Source organism: Nothobranchius furzeri, chromosome 2, assembly GCF_043380555.1.
Source record: "Nothobranchius furzeri strain GRZ-AD chromosome 2, NfurGRZ-RIMD1, whole genome shotgun sequence".
NCBI classification, from domain to species: domain Eukaryota; kingdom Metazoa; phylum Chordata; class Actinopteri; order Cyprinodontiformes; family Nothobranchiidae; genus Nothobranchius; species Nothobranchius furzeri.
Window position 1 is genome coordinate 98,972,879 of NC_091742.1, and position 21,487 is coordinate 98,994,365.

General features: G+C 46.4%; 2 protein-coding genes across 6 annotated transcripts in view; one reads left to right on the top strand and one right to left on the bottom strand.

Moving 5' to 3' along the window:
- LOC129162175 (zinc finger protein 91-like) overlaps positions 1–8,087 on the bottom strand; it is a 38,945-nt gene extending 30,858 nt beyond the window's left edge. Inside the window, exons 1-2 of the mRNA XM_070548758.1 lie at positions 7,930–8,087; positions 6,738–6,797 (exon numbers count right to left, since the gene is read on the bottom strand). Coding sequence (XP_070404859.1) covers positions 6,738–6,791 — 54 coding nt within the window. The 5' untranslated portion in view covers positions 6,792–6,797; positions 7,930–8,087. The remainder of the gene's footprint in view (positions 1–6,737; positions 6,798–7,929) is intronic.
- LOC129162178 (oocyte zinc finger protein XlCOF6) overlaps positions 1–21,487 on the top strand; it is an 849,318-nt gene that overhangs the window by 811,277 nt on the left and 16,554 nt on the right. The window contains exons 1-3 of one of the 5 annotated variants that reach the window (XM_070548495.1): positions 13,767–14,046; positions 20,513–20,597; positions 21,023–21,319. In XM_070548495.1, coding sequence (XP_070404596.1) covers positions 20,588–20,597; positions 21,023–21,319 — 307 coding nt within the window. In that variant the 5' untranslated portion in view covers positions 13,767–14,046; positions 20,513–20,587. The other 4 variants (XM_070548496.1, XM_070548497.1, XM_070548500.1 and 1 more) reach the window with 4 other exon arrangements.

Genomic DNA, 21,487 nt, shown 5'->3' on the forward strand with positions numbered 1-21,487 from the left:
TCAGATGAGCAAGCGAGAACTTTAGCGGAGTCGGACGAGCTAGTTCCAAAGAAAAACCGCACTGGATCAATAATCTGGCGATGGTTTGGATTTCGCATGGAGGACGTGGAACAAAATGCTGTAATTTGCAAGACATGCCGAAAAATGATAGCCCCATAGCTATGCTGATGACACCCAGATCTACCTAGCCTTATCACCTAGTGACTGTCTGGACTCACTCTGTCAGCGCCTAGAACAAGTAAACGACTGGATGCAGTCAAAGTTCCTTCAACTAAACAAAGACGAGACTGAAGTTATTGATTTTGGCAACAAGAGGAATAGAATGGATGTTATTGATCAGCTGGACTCCAGGGGAATAAAGACAAAGACCCAGATTAGAATCTAGACGTTATCATCAGGGCCGTGCAGAGACCTTTGACGGTGCGGGTGCTCAAAGTAAAAAAAGGGGCACTTATAGAGCAATCCAACAAGTTAGAAAATTCATATAATGAGACCCTTGGGTTCAAACAACATAATTAAAATATATCAATTAGTGTCATTAGTGTTAATGTTAGTTCATAATTAATAGTTTTAGTTTTTAAAGCTGACTTATATCTAGAGATGTTACTGTAGCAAGGTGGAGAAACGAGGGCCCGGGCGGGATTCGATCCCCAGACTCCCGGGTGAGAGTCATACGCTCTAACCAGTCAGCCAAAGGGACATCCCCTTGGCAAAGTAGCCAGGGCGCATGATCAATCGGGACACTGTGACAGGACGCTCACACTGCCACATCTTCCCCGCTCTTTCCACAAGCACGTCCTCGTGCTCCCGTGCAGGGTGCCACAAACTTCACATCCATGGACCTACTTGACAGTACTACGTGGATCCTGCCAACAACGCCACAATGTGAGCTGAGCCCCATGACCGTTACCACCTTTAAGTAGAGCGAGTGATCACGCTAGGTCAAACAATGGGCTGAGACAATGTCTTCCTCCAAACTATAGTTTATTTACACAAACTCCATAAAACACTTTCTTCCATAAAAAGGGAACAAGACAGTTAAAAACCCCAGAGGGGACTGATGACACCTTCTGCTGGAGGAGGGAGGCAAAACAACCAGGGCTGTGTAACATGCATTTACTTAGTACACACTGCAATCGTCATAGAAACAAGAAAAAGAATAAAACATGCACTATTATCCACACCAACTGGTAATACGGCTGAGCCCTCTCCCGTATGCGGCCCTCCACAGCCAACCTTCTAGTCGTCAAAGACACCCCCCCCCCCCCCTTCTAAAAGTGACTCATGATAGAAACATTAGGAGTTTCATAAAAGGAAAGATAAGTATAACAAAATAATCAGCGGAACAAAAGCAGCAGCCAGCGCTTTCTGTTTAAAGGAAGGAAATAATTATTAAACTGCCGATTTCCTTCCTTTTTCAATTGATCAGCACACGCCCACCTGTTATGTCTCATGGGAAGGGCTCACAGACAACGGGTAAATCAGCACATCCACACCACTGATCCTACAGCGCATTTCCACACACACGCACCATAAAGCCCCTGTCTTTCCAAACAACTGTATAAAAACTAAAAGGATCCCTTACCCGTAAAAATAATCCTCCGTGCACCCAGTGCACAGCTCCGACACGCTGCCCCACCTGTCTGTCAGGACGCCAGCTAAACGCTCTCGCGCAGCTGGACACAATCGGGGCTTTTAAAGAGCCGGCATGATTACGCGGGGAGGCAGAGCGCAGCGCTCATAAAGAACAACGGCCATCCGTCACATTCTACCCCCGGCATTTTAAATTGGTGTCCCGACAATTTCTAAACAACATACCAGGTAACCAAAGTCAGGTGTTTAATAGAGTTCAGCCTCGCTTACCCCACCCCATTACTCATGGTAAATGATGGGGATTGGAATGCTTCCCCCCCCGCCTTTCAGGTAGACTTCCTGATGCCCCCTGGGGGGGGGGGTCCCTCCTGTGGCTCTAGGTGTTGGACTTCCAGGAGCCCTTCCTGGAAGAGCCTGCACATTTGCAGGTGATGAGGCTGCAGAGTCCCGTGCAAGGCGAAGCGTTAACCACCCTGTACCTTCAGCTTAGCTGTCTGAACGTTCCTCCACAGTTGTTGGACTAAATGGGGAAAGGGGGTGGATGTCAGCCACTGGTACTACTTTTAAAAGAGAGCTGTGCACCTGTCGTGTCTCTGACAGTCGTTTAAAAGGTGCAGTTGAGTAGACTGCGCCACCTAGCTCAGGTGTTCTCATCACCTGGAAGATCTCAGGGTGCCAAACATCTCTTATTTTTCTTCTCCCTCTGTAGGTGTGGTCTTGAATGTAGACAAGCTGCCCTTCTGGTAAAATATGCTCAGCTTTGCTCGCAGCGCTCCACCGAGATCAGCGGAGCGTCTGACGTTGTTGGTGGTACACCGGACCCTCTGCTGCTCCATCTCGCCGTCCTGCCACGACCCGGTCCATCTCAGGAGCCGTTGGTGTGCCCAGAGGGCTGCATCACTGCTGTTTCGTCTCAATTCATCTGTTCTGTTCGTATGGATTTGTTCATCTACAGTGATTGGTGTTAATTAGTTGTCGGACGCCTGGTTGCCGTGGCAACCATCAGAACGCTCACAGGATTGCCAGGAAGTATCCAGATTTCGTTTGTATGTGTTTTATTATTAGTTGGTGTGTTTGGTGTGTCTAATTTTTGTTGGTTTAACATCCTTTAGCATTTGTTGGCTCGAGGTCAATTCCTGTGGACTAACTGGCACTAATTGAACTCCAAGCCCCTCTCCACATCTTCAGCTCGCTGTGCACCTGATGTACGCGCTGACAGCGAGCTGCTCTGAGCTCAGTGTCCAGCTCAGATGTTCAGAAGGAAATCTTTTCTTGAGTGATTTAGCTACATCTGCGATTTGCGAAACGAATAAAGTGTCAGTTCGTCTGCATGCGTCGGGGTAATTCTTTCTATTCTTTCTCCGTCAAAATAAACGGTCAAATACGGGAACTATCCGGTCAACACAAGCCCTGTTTTTAACTGTTCTGTTTTCTTGTGAAAATTGTTGCAAATTAAACTTGATTAACACCAGAGCCAGGCGCACTGCGCCGTTATCTCGTCACTGTAAATGAGGGAAAAACAAAATGATCGGATCCTTTTCTGACCTTCCCCACCTACAAAGTTTAATTACAACAATCAAACGTGACAGAGCCTGGATTTGTATTCTGAACAGTCTAAACATGTTTTAAAAAGAAACGTATGACAAAAGTGGCACCTGCTCAGTAAAACCACCAACAGGGTGAAAAATATCAAAATATTGTAGCAGAAACGGGCTACAACTTCTGGATCCACTTTATATAAATGGTTTTATTGATTATCTTCTTATGAAAGATAACTTTGACGTACACGAGCGATCGGTACTGGCTGCTGTCACCTGTTGTGAGCAGCGCAACAAAGCAATGAAACGCTGTGCAGGGAGTCCCCCCTCCTCTCCCTAGCTGGGAGAGGAGTAGGGGCGGTAATACGAGAAAATAAACATCCCTCTCTACAATAGAATAAATCTATTGTATTTTTCAGCCTTATATTTTACATAAGGCTTATACACTGCCACATACTAGTCATTTAACGTATCTTATTTTTATTTTCCTAATCCTGTCGGCTTTGGAAAGAAACAAAACACAAAAGTGTAAAACTCAAAACTATTTTAATGCCAAAAATCAGGTGACAGAAATAAAACAGGTAGCTAGGACGCTGAAACCAGCAGAGTATGACTGAAACTGAACCGTATGCACTGAGGAGTGAGAGATGACAGAGGACTAGTGTGTAATATAGAAATAAGTTAGCATCAAAAAGGCAGAGAATGAAGGGTTTAGTCTTAAGAACATTTGTATTTATTTCTTTTTTTGTGAGGGAGATTTATCGGCCATTATATCGGCTATCGGCCTTTGTTAAAAGTTTTATATCGGTGTCGGTATCGGTCCCAAAACAAGCATATCGGTCGGGCCCTAGACGTAACCAAAGGGAGTTAGAAGCTAGACTGCCTCAGCTCAGTGTGGAGTGGCTAGTTTTAGGGTAGAGAGGTGATCCAGGCAGTGTGTGTTTACTAGTGTTGGGTTGTGTTCATGTTGGTAAACAAGAGTGTGTGAAGGCTGTACCAACTCCAGCCTGTCTGGACATTGAGTCCCCGGGTTTCCAGATCAGAGGAACAGCGCCTCTATCTCCGTGTCTGAGGGTGTTTAGTGCAGCTGAAATGACGGACTTCTGTAGCCCACATCGGTCGGTACCGGGTCAGGGAGGTTCGCGCTGGGCTCCAGAGACCCGTGGCGAGGTTTAAAAAATTAAATGCAGATTTCTGGAGCTCAGATCACCATCGGAACCAGGTCAGAACCGACCAACAGAAGAGACATGTGGCTCTGTGGGCTAGTCTAGCTGGTTTATGGGTTGGAACCGGATCAGAACCGCCGCGGACCTCCAGGGAAGGATCGTATGCAGCTTTTAAAAATATTAGCTCTACTGGCTCGCTGGTGTCTGGGTCGCATTCGGCTCACAGAAGCCTGGATGAGCTCCAGAACCGGATCACAGGCGTCTCCCTCTCTCTAAGCTAAACTAGGTTGGGTGAATGGATATTAGCGAGTATGAGACCGCTGACAGACGCTCATTAGTATTAATATTATATTAACTGACCGATACTATTTTAACTGTCTGGTACACGATAGTAATCTGTACTGTATTGTGATGCTAGCACACGAGTTTAAGCTAACATGGGTAACTCACCTATACCCCCCCCCCCCCTCCATTATGAATCTGGTCCATCAGAAGTAGTATTATAAACATTTAAAGGTTCCTCCATGTCGGAGCTGCAGTAGAATCTATATTTTTCTCTGGATTAAGCTAACAGGACTCCCTCAGAGTCCCTTGGTTTGGCAAAAAAAAACTTTCTCACAAAAATGTCTCTAAAAGCCTAAATAATTTATGTTTGTGTAAAAAATAATTAAACCGAGTTTCTATTATTATGTTTCTCTAAACATTGGTCCATGGGAGTCTCTAACCTGCAACAAGCTCTTTAAATGTTACAAAACTAAAGTTATGTGTTACAACATGTAATTACATGTTACAAAACTAAAGTTACATGTTACAACATGTAATTACATGTTACAAAATGTAATTACATGTTACAAAACTAAAGTTACATGTTACAACATGTAATTACATGTTACAAAATGTAATTACATGTTACAAAACTAAAGTTACATGTTACAACATGTAATTACATGTTACAAAATGTAATTACATGTTACAAAACTAAAGTTACATGTTACAAAATGTAATTACATGTTACAAAACTAAAGTTACATGTTACAACATGTAATTACATGTTACAAAACTAAAGTTACATGTTACAACATGTAATTACATGTTACAAAACTAAAGTTACGCGTTACAACATGTAATTACCTGTTACAAAACTAAAGTTACATGTTAAAACATGTAATTACATGTTACAAAACTAAAGTTACGTGTTACAACATGTGAATTACATGCTACAAAGTGAAAGTTACAGTTACAAACCATCTCACGAGTTACATGTAATATATTCCCAGTCCTACACCAATGGCTGTAGTAACAGATCAGATCCGTCCCTGTGGCCGTCTGGGAGGGAAGAGATTATTGTGGGATTTATTACTACATACCTGGTGTTGGGAGGAATGTCTAATTCATTTTATGTGACTTAATGTGTTTTAGTTTGAGGAGCTGATAGTCTCAGGGATAAACGAGCAAATGCTGTTTGTTTTCTGATTTTGTTTACTTTAGTTCTTCGTTGTACACAGTGTGATAAGGGTTTGTTTTGACAGTGAGCTTGTGGGCGGGTCTAAGGAAAAATAGGCTTCAGCTTGAGGCGGCTGCCTCCGCATGGTCCTAGTGCCTGATAAGTATCACATTATAACAGTTTTGTACGGTAAAATCTGACGAACAACTGGAAAAAGGGCACTTTAGGTACTTCGGACAAAAGGGGCAGCTGCTCAAGCCCCCCCCCCCCACCCCCTCTGCACATGCCTGGTTATCATTTCTGATGTGGGTTGGAAGCCAACACAAACACTCTACCCGAACCCGTCACACACACACACACACACACACACACACACACACACACACGCTCGCTCCGAGCCTGCGGCAGTGTGGACTGATGCTAGCTAAATTACGTGAACCAAGTCCACGTCTCTCTTACTTTGTAACTCTAGATATAGCGATTATAGCTGCAACACTGCAGGTAGGGAACGATCTTCAGAAGCAGTTAAAAGTAATTATTTAGCTTACTCATCCAAGTGGTGATCAGCTGTGTGAATTTGGAGTCACCACACGGTAAAGTAGAGGAGACATTTAAAATGAAAAGTTACAGTGAAAACAGAAAAACCACAGTTCTAACTAAAGTGTGTAGTATAGGAAGCATAAGACACGCCCATCTACTTCTGGACCACGGGTCCCCGCAAGAACGAGAAAACGACCGCAAGTCAACGGGGCTAAAAACCACTCGCCCCCGCCTGACCCCTCTCTGCACAGACCTGACTTGCCTCCCCTTTCAGCCCATTCTCAGCCCAGCACCGTAAGATCATTCCACTTTATTCTCTTGGTTCTCAGTTTCCTGTTTCTCGCCCCGTTTATTCTTCTGTTTTAGACCCGGAGTTACATCCTGTCTCGCTTATGGAACAGCGCCCTTAGTTTCCCTTCTAGTTTCTTTAACAATAAACTTTTTGTAATGTCTTACCTGCGTTCCCGTGTGTGATTCTCTCATGCGGGTCAGGAAACTTCCACCCACCATGACACCCTATGGAGAGCAGATAGGTGGTGTCACTACAGTTTACAGTGAAGAAGCTAATGAACATCCCAAATGATGATAAAGGATCACCGAACGTGTTACTGGATTAAACTAACTGATGCAATGTGGTCAGCATGTGTGCAGTGGTATGGCGTGTTAACCTGGTCCCACTGCAGTCAGTGTGTTTTAATATCTGAGCAGTTTCTGGTCAATCTATTGGCAGATGGTCCCTGAGCGCTGGCTCACCGGAAGAAGGTATCGCTGCAGACCCGGAGACCGCAGATTCAGGCCGACCGCAGATTCAGGCCGACTGCAGATTCAGGCCGACTGCAGATTCAGGCTTGTACTGTTTTTGAGACAGCGCCGCCCACTGTTAGTTTGCTAGCATTCCAAGATGGAGTACGATTGGATAGAACGTGGAGAACAGTATTTAATTAGTAAAAAGGAAGAAAACCAAAAACATACCATCCAATAGGACCAATAATGATGCAGCTGGGTTTTAAATAAAGTTTTACTTGAATAAAATGTGTTCAGTTCATCATAGCAAAGTTCCACAGCATTCTGCATTGAATTAATGAGCCATGTGTGTTTTGGCCCATCAAGGTGTTACGAGGTGGTTGAGCTAAGGATGTCCAGAACCAGGAAAATTGGAAAAAGGTTTTTTTTTCTACAAACAACTTCAATTAGATAAATATGATAAAAGCTTTTATTAAAGGTTTCTCAGGAGTTTTCACATTTGTATTCTGAGAGCGACTTCACTGAAGCTTTAACAACGAATTGACTATTTTTAATAAGCTTCACCAGTCATTACATGTTTTTATATGTAATGGTTAAACAGCAGAAGCTTCAATCTGCAGTTGCAGTTACACGTTGGTCCTTTAGAGGGCGCTGTCTCAAAAACAGTACCAGCCTGAATCTGCGGTCTCCAGGTCTGCAGCGGTATACTCTTGCAGCGAGCAGAGGACGGCTTTCTTTAGGAGGTTGGAGCTTGTTCTCTACCTGCTTAGCTGTTATGTTCAGACGTTACTGAGCTGCAAAGTCCAGCCTGCGGGTCTTGCTAACTCTACCGTGAGAAACCACATCGTTACCGGCCCTGCTCTGAGCCTGGTACACATCCGTTCAGAGTCTAGAGGAGTCCTACCTGAGTCCCAGCCTCAGTCCAACACTTAAAGCTGCTGTTGGTTCTCTCACACCGCCTGTAGAAACACTAACACACACCTAAATCCACCCAGACACCTACCAGAACCTTCCTCCAGCAGCTCCGTGTTGAGCTGTGCTCTTTCTCTGGAGGCAGCTTCAGGAGCAGTGCTGCCATCTACCGGCCAGGAGCAGTGCTGCTAAATGTTTTTGACTTTAAGTTTTTTTTATCTTAATTTTAAGTTTTTTATTGTACAAATTCACAAATACAGCACATATCTTACAAATCAACAAGATATGAACAAGTACAGGTGGTTAAGAACAAAGCAGACATCGAACAAAGAACAGAAAAGAACAGTACAGGTCAGAAATAACAGAAAGCAGCATACAAGTACATTAAATGACCTTCCACATAAAGTATCAGAAATAAAACAAATAAAGTACGCACACACAGTCTATCTACATCAGTTGAAATGCAGCATCAAAAATTCAAGTAAGATGTGAGCTTTATTTCATTTACACTCATCTAATGAAGCCTTCAATAGAAGGACTTCATTTTTAAAACCAGCAAAAACCGGAGTAGTACGAGTCATCAAGCTATAAGTTAATAAACTACAGCAATGACACAAGTCATCAAGCTATAATTTAATAAACTACAGCAATGACATGAGTCATCAAGCTATAAGTTAATAAACTACAGCAATGACACAAGTCAACAAGCTGTAAGTTAATAAACTACAGCAATGACACGAGTCATTCAGCTATAACTAAGTAAACTACAGCAATGACACGAGTCATCATGCTATAATTTAATAAACTACAGCAATGACACGAGTCATCAAGCTATAATTTAATAAACTACAGCAATGACATGAGTCATCAAGCTATAAGTTAATAAACTACAGCAATGACACAAGTCAACAAGCTATAATTTAATAAACTACAGCAATGACATGAGTCATCAAGCTATAAGTTAATAAACTACAGCAATGACACAAGTCAACAAGCTGTAAGTTAATAAACTACAGCAATGACACGAGTCATTCAGCTATAACTAAGTAAACTACAGCAATGACACGAGTCATCATGCTATAATTTAATAAACTACAGCAACGACATGACTCATTGAGCTATAAGTTTATGAACTACAGCAATTACACAAGTCATCAAGCTGTAACTGAATAAACTACAGCAATGACACGAGTCATCAAGCTGTAATTTATTAAACTACAGCAATGACACAAGTCATCAAGCTGTAACTGAATAAACTACAGCAATGACACGAGTCATCAAGCTGTAATTTATTAAACTACAGCAATGACACAAGTCATCAAGCTGTAACTGAATAAACTACAGCAATGACACGAGTCATCAAGCTGTAATTTAGTAAACTACAGCAATGACACGAGTCATCAAGCTATAAATTAATAAAAGTTTTCAGGTTGTCTGATATGGAGGTGGTGCAGCAGCCAGAAGGTGGAGTGGTTCTGCAAGGGCTGGAGGGTGTACTGTACCTCTGCCTGCAGTTGGGGGTTCTATGCCGGCCGGCGCTGTAGTCACCGAGCGTTTGGTGATTGTGCCCGGGTACGGATGGTGTCCCCTGGTTAATGGTGGGAAAGGTATCATGATGTGTTTAAAGACACGCAGGCAGGCATGTGTCAGTGCCCTCCACGGGTAAGGGTAAGGTACCAGGGAAAGTGCAGAGGAGAGGGACCCCGCTCAAATCTCGTTGGTTTATATGGGCATACATGTTTCATAGCACTCTGCAGCAAGTTGCTTTCATTAAACAGCGTAAGGAGGAGATAACCTTCATGGTCCTCCTCGGCTTTACTTACCTGGTATGAGTTTTTGTAGGCCTGCGTACACAAGGACGGCACTCTCACCTGACTCTGATCTGTGGAGGTGTCCCACACCAGATCAAGTCACCAGTGGATGTGACGCTCAGACGCTTGGGTTGATTGTGGGGTGGAGCCTAGTGGTGGTAGTCAGGTGGGAGAGTTTCAGTTGAGTTGTTGAGTCACAGCTCAGGTGGGGAACCATAAGCGGTGTAAGCACCAACATTGGTGGTCTGATGGTCCTTTGTTAACCAGCGGTGATGGGTTTGGGGCTCCAGGTGGTTAAAATAACTGCTGGGGTCTTGATGCTTGTGGCTGCAATGTTCTCACCCCCTAAATAAGCTGGGTCTTCCCATTGGGTTGGTCTCTCTTGTCTAATACAGGTTGTGGCAGCATCCACCGTCCCTTTAATGGAGTAACTCTTACTGTCCGCTTCTCAGACTCGCCTTGGCACGTCAAGGGCAGCAGAAGATGTTCAGTTTTTGGATGTGACTGCATGGGGGTAAACGGTGCTATGAGCTGGGGTAGCCCGCTTGGCTCGTCCCGACCAGTTGGTGCAGTCGTTGTTGTAAAGAGATGGCTGAGTATTCTGCCATAAGACGACGTGGGGTGCACTAATTGGTCTGATGACTTCCCCTGTTGGGTGCCGAGTTGGTCCGACAGAGGTATGGTGCATTTCTCCCTGGAAGTGCGACACCTGGAGGCCACGGTTGTTGTAACAACTAACTTTAGAGGTTCGCTTTAACGAAGATGTAATCATCGCCGGGGCGACGATACAGCATCAGGGGGTAGGATGTGGTGAGAGAGTGTTCCACCACCCTTACCACTCTGCGTGCCAGGTGCAGCACGTTGGGCATCTGACTGCGGGGCGGGGCAGACGGGATGAATGGAGACAGACTGCTGACTCTTTAGTTCCTCTGCTCTGTCGGCTGCTTTTGTGGTGCTGCTGCCCGGCAGCTGTTCTTGCCAATCCTGCTTCGTTTCCACATCATCAGAGCTGATCTGGGGTCCTGCGCCACGGAGGAGCGTGGAGGGAATCTCGTGGCTCCAGGAACCAGCGCAGGGCTGACTTTTGCTGGTGTTAGAGGGACTGGACTGGGGGCAGTGTGACCCAAGCTTGGGGTAACCAGGTTTTATGATAAATGGCCCGCACTTGTATAGCGCCTCTCAGAGTAAGGACTCCAAAGCGCTTTACACTACAGAGTATCATTCATCCATTCACACACACATTCACACACTGATGGTGATGATAGCGCACTGAAACAAGAGAAGCTGCCGAGCACAGGTCCCTCCGACCACCACCATCAGGTGGGTTAAGTGTCTTGCCCAAGGACACAACAGCAGCATTCTCTGTCCGAAGCCGGGATCGAACCTGCAACCTTCCGATTACTGGACAACCCGCTCAACCTGTTGAGCTACTGCTGCCCCTGTTTTATGCTGGGGAGAAGCTGGTCACTGATTGGTTGCTGTGATGTAATGTTCCTAGGTGGGTTTGTGGTGTTTATTCTGTTAATCCTTCCTGCGGTGTCCGTGAGGGAGCACGGGGTTGGTTAGCGTTCCTCCCATTGATATGTATACAACGTGTTTCTATGGTTCCTCCTACGTCCGTCACAGCAGTGGGTGGGGTTTGAGCGACTTCCGTGGAGGTTTGTTAAGATGAACGGCTCTCTGCAGGGATCCGAGGAACTGCCTGAAGAGCTCAGAGACACGACTGCAGCAAGGCACAGATCTAGTCATGGCTACAAAAGCATCTCTGCTGCACTACAGCACTTCATTTATTATTACTAACTTACAGCTTGATGTCTCATGTCATTGCTGTAGTTTACTAAATTACAGCTTGATGACTCGTGTCATTGCTGTAGTTTACTAAATTACAGCTTGATGACTCGTGCCATTGCTGTAGTTTACTAAATTACAGCTTGATGACTCGTGCCATTGCTGTAGTTTACTAAATTACAGCTTGATGACTTGTGTCATTGCTGTAGTTTACTAACTTACAGCTTGATGTCTCAAGTCATAGCTGTAGTTTACTAAATTACAGCTTGATGACTCGTGTCATTGCTGTAGTTTACTAAATTACAGCTTGATGACTCGGGCCATTGCTGTAGTTTACTAAATTACAGCTTGATGACTCGTGCCATTGCTGTAGTTTACAAAATTACAGCTTGATGACTTGTGTCATTGCTGTAGTTTACTAACTTACAGCTTGATGTCTCAAGTCATTGCTGTAGTTTACTAAATTACAGCTTGATGACTCGTGTCATTGCTGTAGTTTACTAAATTACAGCTTGATGACTCGTGCCATTGCTGTAGTTTACTAAATTACAGCTTGATGACTTGTGTCATTGCTGTAGTTTATTAACTTACAGCTTGATGACTCGTGTCATTGTTGTAGTTTATTAACTTACAGCTTGATGACTCGTGACATTGCTGTAGTTTATTAACTTACAGATTGATGACTTGTGTCATTGCTGTAGTTTATTAAATTATAGCTTGATGACTTGTGTCATTGCTGTAGTTTATTAACTTACAGCTTGATGACTCGTGTCATTGATGTAGTTTACTAAATTACAGCTTGATGGCTCATGTCATTGCTGTAGTTTACTAAATTACAGCTTGATGACTCGTGTCATTGCTGTAGTTTACTAAATTACAGCCTGATGACTCGTGCCATTGCTGTAGTTTACTAAATTACAGCTTGATGACTCATGTCATTGCTGTAGTTTATTAACTTACAGCTTGATGATTCGTGTCATTGCTGTAGTTTATTAACTTACAGCTTGATGACTCGTGTCATTGCTGTAGTTTATGAACTTACAGCTTGATGACTCGTGTCATTGCTGTAGTTTATGAACTTACAGCTTGATGACTCGTGTCATTGCTGTAGTTTATGAACTTACAGCTTGATGACTAGTGTCATTGCTGTAGTTTACTAAATTACAGCTTGATGACTCGTGTCATTGCTGTAGTTTACTAAATTACAGCTTGATGACTCGTGTCATTGTTGTAGTTTATTAAATTACAGCTTGATGACTTGTGTCATTGCTGTAGTTTATTAACTTACAGCTTGATGACTTGTGTCATTGCTGTAGTTTATTAACTTATAGCTTGATGACTCATGTCATTGCTGTAGTTTATGACCTTACAGCTTGATGACTCGTGCCATTGCTGTAGTTTATTAACTTACAGCTTGAAGACTCGTGTCATTGCTGTAGTTTATTAACTTACAGCTTGATGACTTGTGTCATTGCTGTAGTTTATTAACTTGCAGCTTGATGACTCGTGTCATTGCTGTAGTTTATTAACTTACAGCTTGATGACTCGTGTCATTGCTGTAGTTTATGAACTTACAGCTTGATGACTCATGTCATTGCTGTAGTTTATTAAATTATAGCTTGATGACTCGTGTCATTGCTGTAGTTTATGAACTTACAGCTTGATGGCTCGTGTCATTGCTGTAGTTTATTAAATTATAGCTTGATGACTTGTGTCATTGCTGTAGTTTACTAAATTATCGCTTGATGACTCGTGTCATTGCTGTAGTTTATGAACTTACAGCTTGATGACTCGTGTCATTGCTGTAGTTTATTAACTTACAGCTTGATGGCTCGTGTCATTGCTGTAGTTTATTAAATTATAGCTTGATGACTCGTGTCATTGCTGTAGTTTACTAAATTATCGCTTGATGACTCGTGTCATTGCTGTAGTTCATGAACTTACAGCTTGATGACTCGTGTCATTGCTGTAGTTTATGAACTTACAGCTTGATGACTCGTGTCATTGCTGTAGTTTATTAACTTACAGCTTGATGACTCGTGTCATTGCTGTAGTTTATTAACTTACAGCTCGATGACTCGTGTCATTGCTGTAGTTTATGAACTTACAGCTTGATGACTCGTGTCATTGCTGTAGTTTATTAACTTACAGCTTGATGACTCGTGTCATTGCTGTAGTTTATTAACTTAACCTTTCCTTCCTTTAGCGTTAATGACAAGTCAGCTCTGGTCATGTTATATCACAAATCAGAAATCTTATAGTAGCAACTTGCTCTTTCTGGTGAGGCACGAGCCGGTAGATGGCAGTAATGCACCTGAGCTGTTTACCAACCGTCATAGAAGAAGAAGGAGACCACAGCACTGCGCATGCGCTACTCTGGTTCTCCACGGAGCTGCTGGAGGAACGTTCTGGTAGGTGTCTGGGTGGATTTAGGTGTGTGTTAGTGTTTCTACAGGCGGTGTGAGAGAACCAACAGCAGCTTTAAGTGTTGGACTGAGGCTGGGACTCAGGTAGGACTTCTCTAGACTCTGTTTACCGCTCTTAGTCGTGCTCACTAGTGATGCTGGACACCAGAGACACCTCCAGTCCGCGGTGGGTTCGGCGTCATCCATTGTCTGCAGCCGGACAGGGGCGCATCTACCTGCTTTCGGAGGGGTGTGCAGCACACAGCCCGCTTCCCAGAGCCCCATCTTTATGAAGTGTGTAGGTATTTAACCCACCCTAGATGTGCACCAGCACCACAGAGCAGACATGACAAATAAGTGCTGTAGGGGTCCGGGGGCAAGTATTTATACACGCTCTTGGTACCAGAACCAGAAGGTTCTTAGGGCTTTACTGCGGTGCACGAAACAATAAATGATAATAAATACTAAGAAATAAACAGAATGAAATTCTGATAATAATATACGAGGCTGAAGTTAGCTTCCGATTCAGGAAACGGCTAAAGGGCCAGTACACCCAATTTTTCTCTACTCTGACCATCTTCAATCTGCTCTAGCTCAAAAACTACAACAGCCACACTGTTCAGCCCTGTTCTAGATTATTCTACTATAACAGCAGATCACATAAAACACAGTGTGGGATTTGTGACACCTTTCCCTGATTTGTGAAACTCCAACACAGATTGTATTTTCTCGGTGACATGTAGCACAGTTACACAACAGCCACAACTATGCAACAATTACTTTGATGTTTGTGTGTCTTAATTAAAAACAAGCATAAATGTTCAGCCTCAAACTTTTTTACTCTCCACATTCCAGAGAACTTCAGATAATTGAACGTCTCTCCATTTCTGTTTTCAGTTTAATGAGAAGTTTTGCTTTTTTGCTGCAAGAAAAGAATTTTTCAGCTATTCTATATTTCTCCATTCCCAAAGACATACAACAAATCTGTTCTTGCAGATATCTTTCAGTGACTCAGATTTTCTTACCTCTCATCCATCTCACCATGCTCATTCTTTTCCTCTGCCTCAGCCCTGGTTTCAGAAAGGTGACACTCCGCGCTTTTCAGAGGTGTACGATACATTACGGTAATATGACGGAGTTCCTGTCTGAGAGCCGGCCCGGGAGAAAAAGACGACGCCGTTAGAACAATGGAGGAGCGGAGGAACTGTTGTGGAGGCGTATTTTCAAGATGGTCGGACTATCCGTGCTCGTCGTGCTACTATGGGGCATGCGCAGACCGATTATTTAAAGACTTGTTGAAGTTTCACAAATCAGGGAAAGGTATCACAAACCCCACACTTTTAAGCAGCTACTTTATACAAGTCAGTGTAGGTTATGGTCAGAGCGGGTCAGTTCAGGTGCAAACAACACCGGGTCATGTGACTGGAACCAAGCAGCTGGAGTGGGCGGGTCTACGATTGTTGTTCATGAGTCCGACAGCAGAGGGGAAGAAGCGGTTCTTGTGGTGATAGGTTGTGGTCTGACTGAGAGCCTCCTGCCAGACGGACTCCGTGAGGCTCTGTAATGCTGCTGCTTTGGGCCCTGGCAGGATGGGCTGGGGTCTCCATGCCCTGGGTGGCAGTTTGACAACAGAGGTGCCTATTGGGGCCAGTAGGGGAGCTGGCTCCTTGGAGGGCTAAGCCCAACCAGCCATTCTTCCCCATCCCCGCATATTTCTCTCCTCCTGCTCCCTCACATCATCACACAAACATACACATAGGACCTTGGGGGATGGATCTAGGGAGTGCGGGTATGGACCCCATTTCCACATTCCTGTGGCAACCTGCCCCCCAATTTTATTTGCACCTTATACACTTCCACTGACGACATTCCACACAAACACACACTTAGGGCCTTGGGAGTGAGCACACTAAACGGCATTTGGCAGGGGGATATTTCAGCCTCCTCCCGGGTGCCGGTGCCCACTTCCAATTTTAAACTGCACTTAGACACTGATGGCTGAGGGTGTAAGTGGGGTGGTGCGGTGGCATCAGCTGGCATATGCTGGATGATGCCCGCACTGCCCACTCACCACAGCCATGGAATACACCTCATGAATACACAACACTATATTGGAGCAGGCGGAGGGAGACTAGGGGGTCTTAGCACACCTCTGTTGTTGCTAGGCTTCCTGGGGCTGGAGGCTAGGAGGGAGATCTGGCCGTCTGGTTGGGGTCTGGGGTGGTGGGTTGCTGTGCTCAGCGTTGGGCGGGGGAGCCTGCTCATCAGCACCCCTGCAGAAAGGGTCAAACTCTGGTTACCGGTGATGGTTGTACCCCATGTGCAGCAGTACCGGGACCAGAGTTAATAGGGTGTGTATGGGGAGCATGAGTGGGTGTCCGGCGTGCATTTTTGTAAGTCTTGGGTTGTATGTGCATGTGTGAGCATGAGGGAGGGAGCGTGTGACTGTGTTTGTGTTTGACTGTATATGTCAGGTGGGGCCTTTGACTCCTCCCCTCTCCTGGAACTTCTCTTGATGATATAGATCTCTGTCCCCCCTCCCCCTGCCACACTTGGTGTGGGGGCTTGTGCCATGGTCTGCCTGAGTGTTCGTGGCAACCGGGTCTGGGGGTTTAAGATTTTGGCATCTGCCTGATAGATCCCGGTGGCTGCCTGGTGGGGTCTGGGTCCCTGGGCTCTGCTGGGTCCCCGGCGGGGGTGGTCGGCCCTGGGTCCCGGGTCGCTGGGTCCCGGGCTCGGCCGGCTAGGGGGTGGGAGGCTGCGGGCGGGCCTGTGGGCTTGACGCTGATGTCTCCCGGGATCTCTGCCGGCTGCTGGTTGTGGCCCCCCGGGGCGATCCTCTGTGCCTCTCGAGGGGGGCGGGGGCCTTCCTGGTTGCAGTCTCCTTGGGGTTCCTGCGTTCTGGGGCAGCGCCTGGATCTCTGGGACTTGGAGCTCCCCCCGTCTCCTGCGCATCTTTGGGGGGCGGATCTGTGGTCCCTCACACTCTCTGTTGGGCGCTCCTATAGAGAGACCTTAAATAAACAAGCGCGTGTACACACACAGGTGCTCACATGGTGCTCTCAAAAGTATGGGCTTGGGCACGTTCAACACATGTCTTAAGACTCTGGGGGGCACTTAATGTGTTGTGATTTATTATCGTGATTCTTCAGTTAAGCAATGTTGATTATATATATATATATAACCTAACCCTAACCCTATATATATATATATATATATATATATATTCTTTTCATCAAGTTGACACAGTGATAGCTAGATCTTGTTGTATTGTTGTTGTGTCCCTTTTTTGTGTCCCTTTGTTGTTTTTTTTGTCTTTTTTTCTGCAGGTCTAGAAGCAGACTCTTGTTCATTTTTGTTTATTTTTGTGGAACACCTCCCCCCCTCGCCCACCACCACCTTTTCTCTTCCTTTCTCTTTCACCTCTGTCTCCGTGTCTGGTCGGAATTACAAAGCATTCAACAACAATAACAATAAAGTTTTAAGTATCAGGCGTGACATTAAAAGCAAACGCTTTGATGCTCCACCTGAGAATACATCTGTAAGGCTTGTCACCAGCATTCAGACATCAATTCTGCTTGCTTCACAGCCAGACAGGACACGGTAAAAAAAAAAAAAAAAAAAAAAACAATGGAGGAGCGGAGAAACTGTTGTGGAGGCGTATTTTCAAGATAGTCGGACTATCCGTGCTCGTCGTGCTACTATGGGGCATGCGCAGACCGATTTTTTAAGGCTTTGTTGAAGTTTCACAAATCAGGCAAAGGTGTCACAAACCCCACACTGTGTTTTATTTGATCTGCTGTTATAGTAGAATAATCTAGAACAGGGCTGAACAGTGTGGCTGTTGTAGTTTTTGAGCTAGAGCAGATTGAAGATGGTCAGAGTAGAGAAAAATTGGGTGTATTGGCCCTTTAGCCGTTTCCTGAATCGGAAGTTGGAATCTGAAGCTAACTTCAGCCTCGATAATAATATAGAGAAACAGTCATTTTAAGCAGCTACTTTATACAAGTCAGTGTAGGTTCTGGTCAGAGCGGGTCAGTTCAGGTGCAAACAACACCGGGTCATGTGACTGGAACCAAGCAGCTGGAGTGGGCGGGTCTACGATTGTTGTTCATGAGTCCGACAGCAGAGGGGAAGAAGCGGTTCTTGTGGTGAGAGGTTCTGGTCCGACTGAGAGCCTCCTGCCAGATGGGAGCGAGTTGAGGAGACTGTGTCCAGGGTGAGACGGGTCAGCTCTGATCCGACCTGCATGCCTCAGTGACCTGGAGGTGTACAGGTCCTGTATGGAGGGGAGTTAGCAGCCAGCAACACGCTGTAGTCTATTCTTACCCCTGATGGTGGCTCTGGCGTACTGTCCTGTCTTTAATCCATCATGAACCCCGACTACAGCAAAACCCTGTGATGCATCCATGCTGCTCAGCACCAGACCTGCACTGATGTCACTAGGTAGCCTGACCTGCCAGACTCGTCCTCTGGTCTACTCAGAGAACTAGTCTGGTTACTCACAGGCACAGAAGCACATGAGGGGCGGGACTAGTCAGCTCGAAAATAACCAATCAGAAAACGGCGGAAATGCCGACTGTACCGCGTGAAGCTGTAGTTTTTAGCTGTAGTCAAAGATGGTGTCTGGCGAAGACGCAAACACCTCTTACAGGGGTGCCCAATCCTGGTCCTGGAGGGCTGGTATCCAGCAGGTTTTGTGGTTTTTCTGCTCCAACAGACTTGATTCAGTGGTTGAAACACGTGTGCAGCAGCTCATCAGGCTCTGCAGAAGCCTGTTAATTAGCTGCTGATTGAAATCCGGTGTGTTGAAACAGAGTTCAAACTAAAACATGCAGGAAACCGGCCCTCCAGGACCAGGATTGGGCACACCTGCTTTAGAAGAAAGGCTTTCTGCTTCTTCTTGTTGTGGTTTAGGCACTGACGTGCTTCTCTGTTATTCATTAAATAAGCTGCAGATCGCAAACGGACACAGCTGTTATTACCCACAGGAAATGAAGGCTGAAGGTATTTTTGCATCATCACTCTGGCGCCCCTCCAGCCTGACAGCCCTCCTGCCTGCCAGCCCTCCAGCCTAGCGCCCCTCCATCCTGCCAGCCCTCCAGCCTAGCGCCTCTCCAGCCTGGCACCCCTCCAGCCTGGCGCCCCTCCAGCCTGGCAACTCTCCAGCCTGGCGCCCCTCCAGCCTGACAGCCCTCCTGCCTGCCAGCCCTCCAGCCTAGCGCCCCTCCAGCCTGGCGCCCCTCCAAGCTGACAGCCCTCCTGCCTGCCAGCCCTCCAGCCTAGCGCCCCTCCATCCTGCCAGCCCACCAGCCTAGCGCCCCTCCAGCCTGGCACCCCTCCAGTCTGGTGCCCCTCCAGACTTATGCCCCTCCAGCCTGCCAGCCCTCCAGCCTAGCGCCCCTCCAGCCTAGTGCCCCTCCAGCCTGGTGCCCCTCCAGCCTGGCGCCCCTCCAGCCTAGCGCCCCTCCAGCCTGGCGCCCCTCCTGCCTGGCACCCCTTCAACCTGCCAGCCCTCCAGCCTAGCGCCCCTCCAGCCTGGCGCCCCTCCAGCCTGGCGCCCCTCCAGCCTAGCGCCCCTCCAGCCTAGCGCCCCTCCGGCCTGGCGCCCCTCCAGCCTAGCGCCCCTCCAGCCTGCCAGCCCTCCAGCCTAGCGCCCCTCCAGCCTAGCGCCCCTCCAGCCTGGCACCCCTCCAGCCTAGCGCCCCTCCAGCCTGGTGCCCCTCCAGCCTGCCAGCCCTCCAGCCTAGCGCCCCTCCAGTCTGGTGCCCCTCCAGCCTGACGCCCCTCCAGCCTGGTGCCCCTCAGGAAACCTGGGTTTAGAGGTGGCAAGCACATGAAGAGGTGGAGGAGAATGAGACAAATTTGTCTGTTGAAAAGTCTCTTATATACAAAAAACGCAGTATAAATACAGAACAGCGCGACGCCCTCTGCTGTCCTGCCGGGGAATTGCTTTGCAACACTCCCCAGGAGACGGAGAAGTTTGAGAGCAAAACATCTCCGTCTGTGCGTGTCTCTCCCTGTTGGAGCTGATGGAGAAGCATGAATTAGGCTTAAGGGAGGAGCAGGCGCTGTTTGGGTCAGCCTCTCCACCCCCTACGCTCTGAGTTTGCGCTCATGCCCCCAGGGCATCGTTTTATGTATCCTTTAAGCCTGCCGCACACGAGAGCAATCGGCTGAGCTAACGGTCATTCGAGGCCGATTGCTCTCATGTGCGGGAGGCTTTAGGAAAACAAATTGCTGCTCGAACTCTTTAGTCCCTTCTGTTATTAAACTGTTACATCTGGAAGGAGGTGTCTAAGGAACATGGACCCAGGGTGGTGGATATTCAGCACTAGAGCCTCTACGTCTGTTGTAATGCTGCTAGTCATACACATGATTGACTGTTTGTACAATGTTGTTTTCGTGGTATGCTACAAACGAAAAGTTTCCTGAATCTGAATCATTTTAACATCGCAGGCTGTTAGAAGCTCCTCTTTGGCTGATCAGAACCAAAGCGTTGGATCTTTAATCTCCTGCGTTGTTCTGAAGCAGCATCTTAATCAGCTCTCCTGCTTTGTTTCTATTGCAGCTGTTAGCTAAACACGGCTAAAGAAAACCTGCTACCACTTCAGGATCATCCATCAGCTGGGACTGCTTCATCAGCATGGACACAGGTACTGGTCTGTGTGTGTGTGTGTGTGTGTGTGTGTGTGTGTGTGTTTGTGTGTGTGTGTGTCTGCTCTGTCTTCTCCATCCCCAGTGAGTCGTGGAGGATGGCTGCTTATACTCAGCCAGGATCCCCTGGAGGATTCTTCCTGTTAAAAGGGAGTTTTCCTCTCCACTGTCGCCACATGCTTGCTTAGTATGAGGATTGCTGTAAAGACTCTGACACTAGTCAGTGACTCGATGTGACCTGCTGGGTTCCTTATACAAGAAACTTGTTACTGATCGGCTTAATGACCTGACCTGTATTGGAAAGTTTACTGTGTGAAGGTCCTTGAGACGACTCTGGTCCTGATTTTGCGCTTTATAAATAAACTGAACTGAATTCAAAGGTACAGTCAGTAATTTACACAAAGTGTTTCTGTGTTTCCTGCAGATGTTCAGCAGCTGGTGCTGGTTAAAGAAGAAGCTCCTGGTGAGGACCAGCAGGACCCAGAACACCTCCACATAAAGGAGGAACAGGAGGAACTCTGGACCAGTGTGGAGGGAGAGCAGCTCCATCTGAAGGAGGAGACTGATGCTGCCAGGTTTCCATTCACTGCAGTTTCTATAAAGAGTGAGGATGATGAAGAGAAACCTCTGATCTCACAGCTTCATCAGCAGCAACTAGAAGACAGAGATGTTCCAGCCTGCAGCTCAGCTGGTGGAGGAGCAGAAACTAGCAGGAACCCAGGTCTGAACCCTCATGAACAGACATCTGATTCTTCAGAGACTGAAGTTAGTGGAGATGATAAAGAGGATGATGATGTGAATGTAGACTCTGAGCTGTCAGACTCTGGGTCAGAAACGGGAGACGTTGACTGGAATGAAAGCAGGTCTTCTGAGTCAGATGTTAAGGCTG